Source organism: Miniopterus natalensis, chromosome 11, assembly GCF_054644295.1.
Source record: "Miniopterus natalensis isolate mMinNat1 chromosome 11, mMinNat1.hap1, whole genome shotgun sequence".
Taxonomy (NCBI): domain Eukaryota; kingdom Metazoa; phylum Chordata; class Mammalia; order Chiroptera; family Miniopteridae; genus Miniopterus; species Miniopterus natalensis.
The window spans coordinates 51796387-51807816 of NC_142091.1; the positions used below are offsets into that span (position 1 = coordinate 51796387).

Consider the following 11430-nt stretch of genomic DNA (forward strand, 5'->3'; position numbering starts at 1 on the left):
TCATTAGCAGAACCCAATCAGAAGCCGGACGGCAACCGAGGCCTGGTGGTAGTTCATAGAGGTCAGACTCCAGTGCCAGGGTGGAGAAGGGCTGAGAATGGGTGTTAGGAGAGCAAACTGAAAACAATCAGCACTGAGGGAAGATGCCTCTACTCTGTGGGTGATCTGTGTGTATGATTATTGCCTTTTGGGTAAACATTAATTCAAGCCCTGTGGATGACGATTTTATGTCTCATGTTGTGTATATTTAGGCATTTGTGTGCCCAAGCTTATTAAAAATCTGTGCTGTTTTATTAGTAGGTCTGGGTGGGACAAGGGTACCTATGTTTTTAAAAAGCTTTCCAAGTAATTTTGATAGTCTTCACTTTTTAAAAAATTTTTATTTATTGATTTTACAGAGGGGAGAGAAGAGAGAGAGAAAGAAGCATCAATTTGTTGTTCCACTTATGCATTCATTGGTTGTGCCCTTGTATGGTTCTTGTATGTGCCCTGACTGGGGATTGAACCTGCAGTCTTCCAGGTGGGTGGGGACAATGCTCTAACCAACTGAGCTACCCAGCCAGGGCAGTAGTCTTTTATTTTATTTATTTATTTACTCATTTTAATTTATCTTTATTGTTGAAAGTATTACATATTAGTCTTTGCTTTTTGAAAACCACTTTTATAGTCACACTCATTTTTATAGATAGGGAAACTAAGGTTCAGAGTAATGAAAAAATGTCATTTGGCCCCTCTAATGAGAACTGTCCCTTAGGTGATATTAAAGGGTTTGGCTGGAAAAGTGACATGTTTGCACATTTCACAGAGCACAATTCCTCCAATTTACTGATGAGGAAACCGAGACTCCTAAGATGAAGTGATGGTCCCATGTAGTAATATAAGTCATATAGTCAGATAGTAAGTTAGTTATATAGTAAATCTCAGAGGAGGGACTAGTACTAAGGTCAGTATTGCTAACTCTCAATCCAGTGTTCTTTCCAGGCAGCACACTTTGCAGGAAGGTGTGTGTGCATGTGTGTGTGTGTGACAGAACCCTGGGGGCAACAATTCTAGTGTTCTAGCCTCCTGTTCTGGTAAGGTGGGTCTCCCCACAGCCTCAGATAAGAAAGAAAACAGAGCAGGCAGAGTGCATTGGCAACTGGGGCTCTTTGCAGGAGGGGCCTGGAGGGACAGGGGAATGCTGTGTGTGACCTCCAGTCCCAAGCCTTGATTCTCACCCTTATTGCCTCAGGCTCTGAATCTGGTTGTCAATTCTATTACTAGAAAAGGGCTGATCCCTGCTCTAAGTAGATGTCAGGTTTAGGGAAAGCTGGGCAGGGCCCAAAAGAGTTTAAAGAGGCTCATTGTGGGAGGGACTCACCGGCAGGCCAGGGGAGACCTCAGCCTGAGGGCTTCTCCCCAGCCAGCACAAGGTTGAGGTCCTGAACAGGGACTTAAAATGTCACCATCCCAGGATGTTTAAAATTCCTTGATGGCTGCTAATTAGGGTTAATTAGGACTGGCTGCCCCTACCCCACCCCACCCCCAATTCTCAAAGCTGGACACACAACTATTTTCCTCCTACTGCAGATCAAAGACTACTGGCTCACCCTTTAAGATGTATTAGAGCTCTGGCTGGTGTGGCTCAGTGGGTTGGGCAGTGTTCTCCCAGTGCCAAAAGGTAGCTGGCTGCATTCCTGGTCAGGGCACACGCCTGGGTTGGGACTGGATCTCTAGTAGGGGGAATGCAGGAGGCAGCCAATAGATGTTTCTCTCCCTCTTTCTTCCCCTCCTTCTAAAAATCAATTTAAAAATCTTAAATAAAAAGAAAGAAAGATGTATTTGAAATCTCCAGGAAGCTTCTTAGGCTTAAATTTCCTGAAACCAGCAGCCCTTCTCCTTCCCCATTATCGGGAAGGAAGAAACTTTCCTCTACCCTCAAGGTTCTTTTGGCTGGTCTAATAATAACAATCTTTAACAAGAGAAAAATAACCAAATTTATTTTTATTTATTTATTTTTTTAAAATATGTATCTTTACTGATTACAGAGAGAGGAAGGGAGAGGGAGAGGGAGAGAGAGATAGAAACATCAATGATGAGAGATTCATCATTGATCAGCTGCCTTCTGCATGCCCCCAACTGGGGACCAAGCCCGCAACCCAGGCCTGTGTCCTGACTGGGAATCGAACCGCGATCTCCTGGATCCTAGGTCAATGCTCAATCTCTGAGCCATGCCCAGCTGGGCAATAACCAAGTTTAATACATATGTATGCATGGGACCCCCACATACATAAGAGAGTCAGATACCCCACATATATGAGAGGTTCAGAGACAGAAAGTTAGAATGAGGTATATACAGTATATGGCTAAGGGTGAGGTCAGGCACCTTGGGGGCTTCAAACGGTCATTGCAGGATGTTAAGAAGAGCAAATGTTTAGAAATTAAGTTTGCTCTGCCCTATAGATAGGCCACAAAAGTTTTTGTTGTTGTTGTTGTTTGTTTGTTAGTCCTCAGCTGAGGATATTTTTTCCATTGACTTTTAGAGAGAGTGGGAGGGAGGGAAGAAGGGGGGGAGGAGAGAGAGAGAAACATCGATGTGAGAGAGACATCGATTGGTTGCCTCCAGCACACCCCGTAAGGGGCTGGAGATCGAACCCACAACCCTTCAGTGCATGGGCTGATGCTCTAACCACTGATATTAAAGCTTAACTTTAAAACATTTCTAAAAAATTCTTTCAGTCTTATCCAGCTTGATCACACATAAAATTCCCTCTCTCAAGATTCCTCTTCATAAACTTTCTACAACTTTCGGTGTCTCTTTTAGTTGGTTTCTTGTTCTCTTACCCAATTCATAAATAATCAGGACAAAATTCCTGCATTTCCCTAATGAAAACACATCTCCACATCTCTTACCTATTTTCCCCAAGCCAAAACATATCTTATTTTTCTGGTATACACAGTTGTTTTCCCTATTATTATTGATTTTTTTAGCTTTAATTACATATATTATAATTCTTAACTTTTTTTTTTACTATTAGAACATCACATATATTTATTTCAGATGTAACAGCACTGTTAAAATCAATGTTTAATTCTTAATTGCACCAAGTAAACTTAGTCATTAAAGTATTTTAAAAATTATTCCTTCCAAAAAAGCTGAGGGAGATTTTCTTTTTCACCCCACGTACCATGGTTTCCCAATGGTCTTGTTCTTGGAAGGCTTTCAATTGATGAGGAAACTGCTTTAGGGATATTTCAGAACCTCTTTCCCCAAATAAAAACTAATCTGGACAAGTCATATATTGCATACATTTCTCTGCAGGTTATTTTCTTTAGAACCTAAATGCAATTGCCATACAGTATACTTTTTACCTATTCACCCCACAATAAAAAAATCTGTCCTGAAAAAATATGGTGGATATACCCTGTGATCATCCAGTTAATAGAATTGTTTTCATTTAATGATAATTTTTTATCAAATTTCAAAATAACCAACTGAACATGGGACATTATTTTAGTCTTCACTGCCTCATAGGCATATGAAGTAGTACCCAGCTTCTTCCTCTCCTGGGTCCTCTTTCTCCCTAAGTGGATGGAATTATTTAATACAGGTCTGATGTAGCAGAGTTAACCCTATACAAACATTTACATTTAGGGTAAAGTCATTGACTAGTGTGGAAAAAGAAACACTATAATGATAGGGAGCCTACACACTCAATTTGAAATTTAATATTTTTTTCCTCTTTAAATAACATGTACTAAACTGTCATGAGGCAGCTATTCGGTTTTCAATGACCACATTTAGGGATACATTCCCTAAGTAGGGCTGATTAGAAAGTCCAGGTGAAATGGCCTTAGAAACAGAGGTAGTGTCATCTCAGAACACTCATTCAAAAAAGCTGAATTCTTTAAACTAATAATGCCTTCTGTAACTCAAGCACTCTTCTGTTGGCAAGAGCAAGAGGAAGCTTACCCGTGAAGGTAAAGGTGCTAATGCTGAACTCTTCTATGCTTAGATTTAGGCTGCTGAAGCAACTGATACCCAAGAAACCAGCACTGTTTTTCCACATTTTTACTATCTTAAGATTAGAACCCTATAAAGTTATTCATCAACTATCTCCCTTTTCTGCATTATTCTTGGCACTTGATTAAGACTGCTCAAGTCTATTGTACTTCGTACTTTCACATAGAATTCTTAATTTTTAAAAATCTTAATTTCTAGTTTAAGAAGCAAATGTGAACTGTCTGCTACACAGGCATTCTTTTAGATTGATAAATTTATGAACACATGTCATAATATCTAAAGATACATATTTCCTCTAGCCAAATTTTAAAAATGTGGCAGAAGACATGTTTTCTAATAGACACAAATGTCTTTAGTTTTTCTATAATAAGAAGCAAAAAGTAGCTAAACCTATGTTCAGTAATTAATGTTTCATTATTTTATCATATTTGGAAATGATTTAGACATCCAATGAACATGACTTATCACTGAACTTAGCAAAATGCTAAGGTTTCAAATTACCAGAAAGTTTTAGGAAACCATTTTTAAGTAAACATACAATCCAGGGTAGGGCAAAAGTAGATTTACAGTTGTTTGTATGGAAAACAATACAATCATTAATAAATAATAATACAAGAATAAACTGTTTCAGGTACTCACAACTGTAAACCTACTTTTGCCACACCCTGTACTTAAAGTTGATAACTCTAAAGAAATGCCTGTTTAAGCAAACTGAGCTCAAGCAAGCTTTAATATGAAATATTTTTCTCAGATCATGTGGTCCTGAAAACCATTTGGGTTAGTTTCTGTAATTTTTTTGAGAATTCTTATGTAAGTGCTTATTTGTTTAAGCTGATTAAATAGAGCTCTTTTTATAAGTTAACAATTCCATCCTGAGGTAGAAAAGCCCACACAACACACATGAACATACAGATAGACACAGAGACCTCCTAGCCTTCATCTTAAAATTGCTACCATAATATGATAATGTATGACAATGTAAAAAACTGCAAAAGTTGCATCCAAACTGTGTTTCTGGCATATGGAATAAATTAAGTTTACCTACTTGGATGGTGAAAGCTTTTTCTTATTAGTTTTTGTGGAGAAAACAAGATTTATTTGTACTTACCCTTGGCAAGGAAGCCTTGGAGTCAGAGAAGCCATTTGTGCTTAAAAAACAAACCAACCCTCATTTCCTTTTTCCCCCTGCAGCCTTAGGAATTGGGGATGATAAATGTAAGTGGGCTTTGAACTACTTCTACCACTGTATTTCTGGTTTTGCAAAGATTTGCAAGATAAGAACAATCGCTCTCAAAACGGTACCTTGAATGACATCCTAGGCTGATCTATCTAACTGTATCTTCCTAATTTGCACCTTTTCCTCTGGGTACATGGTTATATTTTAGCTTGAGGAGGAGGCTCAAAGGCTCCACGAACATCAGAGGTTCAGGGGCAGAAAGTTAAAATGAGGTATATATTGCATCCTGAGCTAAGGGTGAGGTAAGGGGCCTTGGGGGCTTCCAGAGGTCATTGCAGGATGCTAAGAAGAGCAGATGTTCAGAAATTAAAAGTTTGCCCTGCCCTATAAATAGGTCATAAAATGTTATTTCTGGTAATCACTCTTATATGGGCAAGGCCTCTAATTTAAATTCTTGAAAGGAGAGGTAAAAGTTTCTCGTGAGCCTGCAGGGTCATAATTGCCTTCCGCTCAAAATAATTCACATGCCAAAGTGGCTTATTTTGGGGAGGTCTCTTCTGAACCTTTTACTATCCTGCACATGTTGGGGGTGGGAGGAACCTTAGTGATCACCACTCATATATGAGGAAATCAAGGCAAGAGAGGGGAAATGATTCACCCAATCACACAGATGAAATGACAAAACCGGACTAGATCTCTGTCAATGTAACTACCTATCAGTCCACCCATGTAATTTCCATGATTCTGAACACAGTTCCAAATGTGCCTGTGTACCTGTGGTCTGTGTAATATCCACATTAAGTCTGCTTAAGTTGTATTTTTGGCAAAATTAGTTCCCACTCCTTTGGTTCCTTCAGTATGCTGAGGTCTGCCTGGCCACCTGTCATTCCTGGTGTGTTCTTGTGTGTATTACACCGTATTACAGCTGTGCGCAGCCTATATGTGTTTCTGTTTTAAATTGAAGGATGTGTGTCAACCTGCAGTTGTTGGTTTTATGTCCATGTACTTGTTTGGTGCCTACGGGTAATTGTGATTCTGTACGTGCTGTGTATAACGCTAGGATTACGGGTCTATGAGCGGTGTACCTATTTATGTGTCTCTTTTCATGTTGAAAGCTGCATGTCTGCCGACCGTTGTGTGTCCATCTGGTTGTACACAGTAAAGGTGGTGGGTTTAACTGCATCCACATGGACTGCATGTTGAAAGGCTGAAGGGAACCTGTCTTTGCCTTTAATCCCCGGATTATGAGAAAAAAGCGTGCAGCCCTGTGTCCAGGACAGGAATGCTTGTGTCTCACCCAAGCTCGGTCCTCACCCAGGAACTGAGGTTACGTCTTGTTCTGGGGTGCTCTGGCATTGCTTTCCCTGGAGGCCCCGCGTGCCCCCTCCCCCTCCGGGGAGCAAAAGCCCCCGGCGCCCGCTCGGCGTTTCCAGCCTGGCCCTGCCCCCCTCCGGCCACCTCATTGGCTCGGTCCGCGGTGACGCAGCGGGGATCGCAGATAGAACCCCCGGCGCCGGGAGCGCGGGAGGTATTGTCCGTCACCCCGGGCCTGGTTATCTGGTCGCTCTCTCACCTGGTCGCAGGCGCGTCCCGACCCCGCCATGGTGTCCCCCGTCACCGTGGTGAGTGAACGCGCGGGCGAGCCAGCCTGCGTTCCGCGCGGCTGGAGCCCCCCGGCCTGGCGACTGCCCTGCGGCCGGCCCAGCCACCGGCGGCCGAGGCAGCGCCGGGGTCCCGCGGCGGCGGCGGCCCTGGGCTGGAGGCGGCCGCTGTCCGGGCCTCCCGGCTCCCCACACCCATGGCGCCCTTCCTCCGCGCGCCCCCCGCCCTCCCGCGGCGGGGAGGGACGCCGTGGGCACGTGACTCGGAAGCGTGACTTTGTTGATTTCTGTGTGTCTGGCGCGGGTCTGCGGGATTGCTGCTGGAGCCGGGAAGGGTGCTGGAGCTCGCTGCCGGGCTCTGCGTGGGCAGACGACAGGGAGGCGTGGGAGAGGGCGAGGGAGGGCAGGAGGGTGACTGGGTCCTCCTGGGAATCCTGTCCCGAATCTGTTCCCTCCCCTTCCTCATTTTATAAACAAGTCTGGGACCGGGGAGCGGACGCCCCTGAGTCTAAGCATCATTGATAACACGCCGCAGGAAGAGGGGTCACTCTCTATTGACACTAACCTTTTCCCCAAATTTCCTCTAATGCTGGGTTCTTTATGGCTGTCAAAGTCTCTCCAGCTACTATTGCCTACTTCTCCTAGGAAATATGGGGCTGCGGGAGGGGTATGGAGCAGACGTTGATGCTGATGCTTCCGAGGCCTGGCAGGTGGATGCTGGGGAGATCTGGGGACTGTGGGAGCTGTTCATCTATCTCCTTCAGTCTCCTCCTCTGCCGGTGCCCTGCCCTGCCCTGCCCTGCCCTGCCTGGATGGATGGGGGCATCTCCAGAGGAAGGGACTTAGTCATCTGTTCTTCCTGCTGTCACCCTGGCAGAGTAAGGGCAGGCTTAGATCCTTAACCCACCCATCTTCCTCTTCCCAACCTCCTTCATCACAGTGTGATCAGTCCCCAGGTAACTGGTGGTCTGGGAAACTGTTCCCTGAGCCCTGTGCTGGACAGCTCACCCAGACAGAGGCACAATCACTCTGGGCAGAGTGTGGGTGTACAGGGCACCTCAGCTGCTCTGAATAGCTCTTAGACACATTGTACCAGAAGCCCAAGGAAAGGAGTTTCAGGGGATCACATATTCAGAATATCTGCAGCAGCTCCCCTCCCTCAGCTTGGAGAGTGCCTGCAGTGACCTTGGACACAACCTTTTTTTAGCTGCCCTCCCTCCCTACTGGGGCTGAGACCAGGTCAGCTGCTCTAACTTCCCCCTCTTAATTCCCCATCTCCTCCCAGCCCGTCTGCTGGCTTCAGATCAAAAGCTGGGAAGAGAACCCCCACCCCTTCCTGCCTCTCTCTCTGATGTGCCTTGAGTTGCTCTTGTTCTCTGGGAAATGAGACTGATACCCCCCTCCAACCCTCAGGTCGCTGAAATTGCTGGTGTTTTGGGGACAGTTTTGCTCCCAACTCATGGGACCATTTCGCTACCCAGTATCCCTAGTTCCTCTCATTGCCCATGACGGTTACCTTTACGCTGGAGCAGTAGGAGTGGAGGCTGAGTAGCAGACTGGCTGAGGAGAGAGCCTGTGGAGCCTGAGGTGATTGGCAACACACCACCTCATGCATTCCTGGCACTCACCTGGTGTTGCTAGGGCCCTAAGCCTGTGCCCTGGCCCGCTGCTGAGGATCACGAGTTGACCAGTTGTGGCGTCTCTCTGGTTTCCTGCTGACTATACTCCATTCAGACAGCTGGGGCTGAGGCTGGCAGAGGGGGGGCTAAAGGGGCTTTGGGGAGGGACAAGGAGGCTGGCAGGAAGGGAGAAGCATTTGGGCTTAGGAGAGGACATTGTCTCAAGATCTGTTTTCTGCCTAGTGAATGACCATTCTGGTCCTGCCCCCGGGTCAAGAATGGATATGGCCAGCAGGAATGGTGGAGCCCTTCCCCTGCCTAATGAATTAAGCCTCAGGGCAGCGATGGGCTTGTTCACATCTGCTGGCTGGTTGGGGCAGGCCAAACTGATTTCTGTGTGTCAGTCCTCCGCAGTTGGGAGGTGGGCCTGTCTCTGGGGCGAATGTCTGGGCTGAAGGTGCTGGCTCTGAGCTCTCCTATGGTCCTCTGAACTCCCAAGCTCTGAGTACTGCCCTTGTCCTGTATCCTCCAGGTGAAGAGTGAGGGACCCAAGCTGGTGCCCTTCTTCAAGGCCACCTGTGTGTATTTTGTGCTCTGGCTGCCCTCGTCCAGCCCATCGTGGGTCAGCGCCCTCATCAAGTGCCTGCCCGTCTTCTGCCTCTGGCTCTTCCTTCTGGCCCATGGCCTAGGATTCCTGCTGGCCCACCCCAGTGCCACCCGCATCTTTGTGGGGCTCGTCTTCTCTACCCTAGGTGATGCCTTCCTCATCTGGCAGGACCAGGGCTACTTTGTGCACGGTCAGTTGCTGCAGTAGCTACCTGGGTGGAATCCTGGGGTTGGGGGCCAGAGAGTTCTAGGGAGCCAAGGATTTGGGAGCTTTGGAACAAGAATATGGGGAATCTGAGGGGTTCTAAGACCAGTAATTGTGGGGTCCCTGTTGGAGGATGACCTTCTGGTGATCTGGTCATCAGTTCTGGAGTTCCTCAGGGGAGTTGGGGGCGGGAGGTCTTTACCTTTGTGGATTTCTTCCCACCCCTGTTTCTCCCAAAACAAAGCTCTTGGGTTATCCCAAACACTCCACTCCCTCCCCCAGCCCCTGTTACTCATCACTCATCTGAGCCTGCCCTCAGCAGCCCCTCGTTCTCTCACTCCCAGGTCTACTGATGTTTGCCGTGACGCACATGCTCTACGCCTCGGCCTTTGGCATGCGGCCATTGGCTCTTCGGACAGGTCTGGTGATGGCAGTGCTTTCGTGCCTGTTCTATGCCTTCCTCTACCCGGGCCTCTCAGGTGCCTTCACCTACTTGGTGGGAGCCTATGTGGCCCTTATCAGCTTCATGGGCTGGCGGGCTATAGCAGGGCTGCGGCTGGTCGGGGCAGCCTGGCGCTGGACTGAGCTGGCGGCTGGCAGTGGTGCAGTACTCTTTATCATCTCAGATGTGACCATCGCCGTCAACAAGTTCTGCTTTCCCGTGCCCTACTCGCGGGCAGTCATCATGTCCACGTACTATGCTGCCCAGATGCTCATTGCCCTGTCAGCTGTTGAGAGTCGGGAGCCAGCAGAAGACCACAGACTGAGCAAGGCCAACTGAGGGGCTAGGGTCTGGTCACCCATCCTCTCCTGGGACTGGGGTCCAGAACCTGGGAACCTGCAAGAGCTGGTTCAGGATGGCTGCAGTTTCAGATTGAGGCATCATGTGCCACCTGAAAAATGTACAAGTTTGAGGAGGTGAGCAGGAAAGGATTTCTCTAACAAAGCTAGTGGTCTAGGACAATGCCGAGAACGAAGAAGAGCCAGACTGATGCTCCTTGCTGGAGCCAGAGGTCGACATTTCCCCACCTCTACCCCATTGGGATTGTCAAAGCCCCTCTGGAGGCTGATGGTGCTCAGCTTCTTGACCTTCCCCCAACTTCTACTAGATGGAAGAGTCTGGCTCACCCATTCCCACTCTTTCTGATCTATGTAGAATTGAGGGGGAGGGGAGAAATCTGTGCCAGGGCTTAAAGCCCCTTTTGAATGTCCCTAGTTGGGAAGATTAGATGGGGGTGGAGTCTCCCTTTCCCTCATCTATCCTTGTTACTTGAACAATCTCAATCTCTATGTGGTGGGTAGGAAGGTGTCTGTCCAAGTAGGCAAGAGAGGGGACTTCTTTGGGTGGGAGCTTGGGGTATCAAGGATTCAAGTTGGTCCTATCTTTCTCAAAGGCCAGCCCAGAGCTCAGGCCCCACCTACATCATCACCCTCAGACCCTATCCCCAGGGCTAGGGTGAACCATGCCAAAGGAAGGGGTCAGCCTATGTGTGTGTGTGTGTGTGTGTGTGTGTGTATACAATCTGTCTCCCAGCCTGTGTCTTTCTTTGCCATCTGTCTCTGTTCTGCTGTCTGTTAAAGTCTTATAAGGAGAGGCCTCAGGGAGCTGCTGAAGGGATGCTGAGCCTGGCTTGGAAAGCTGGGAGCCCTAATACCCCTGCCCCCAGTTCTTTCCTCCCTACTACTCCACTGGGAGCAAGAGGAGGGGGGCTCCAATGACACTCTAGGGCCATAAGACCCGAGGCACATTCAATGCAAGGTGAGCAAGGATGGGACAACGCCATCCTTTACTGTTCATATGAAAAAATAAAAATAAAAACAAAAATAAAAACAAAGGGCCTTTAGCTGCCCTGCTTGTCTGTCTGTGTGGCACATGCCTGTCCTGGAGAGGAGGGTGTGGGGGCATGGAGCAAGGGGCCCTGGATGTCCTCACAGCCTGGGTCACAGTACTGGCCAGTGCATCTTGGCGCCAGGCTGGCTCCCTGGCTCTGGTAACACTGCTGGTTGGAGTGGGTCTCACTTCCCTGGCCACGTGTATGGGGAGGATGTAGTTCAGGAGGACGGGGGATGGGTAATATTTGCTACTGTCCAGATTTGTCCTTGATGCACTTGCCTGTGCATGGGTGCCCAGCACCTTTGGTGATCCTTAGTTACCCAGTGTCCTGCTGCTGCCCACCCCAGACCTGCTGCCTGCTCCAAAATGATCCAGATTCCCTTCA

General features: G+C 47.5%; 1 protein-coding gene across 1 annotated transcript; it reads left to right on the plus strand.

Moving 5' to 3' along the window:
* Window positions 1-6777: 6777 nt before the first annotated feature.
* Window positions 6778-11154, plus strand: TMEM86A (transmembrane protein 86A). The gene is made up of 3 exons (XM_087822332.1): window positions 6778-6802; window positions 8933-9197; window positions 9556-11154. Exons 1-3 carry the CDS (start codon window positions 6782-6784, stop codon window positions 9990-9992), a joined length of 723 nt encoding a protein of 240 aa, XP_087678458.1. The 5' UTR covers window positions 6778-6781; the 3' UTR covers window positions 9993-11154.
* Window positions 11155-11430: the final 276 nt, after the last annotated feature.

Coding starts and splice junctions, on each gene's coding strand:
- TMEM86A (XM_087822332.1), top strand. CDS start 6,782: ATGGTGTCCCCCGTCACCGTG. Junction 6,803..8,932: donor TGGTGTCCCCCGTCACCGTG/GTGAGTGAACGC, acceptor TGTATCCTCCAG/GTGAAGAGTGAGGGACCCAA. Junction 9,198..9,555: donor CCAGGGCTACTTTGTGCACG/GTCAGTTGCTGC, acceptor TCTCACTCCCAG/GTCTACTGATGTTTGCCGTG.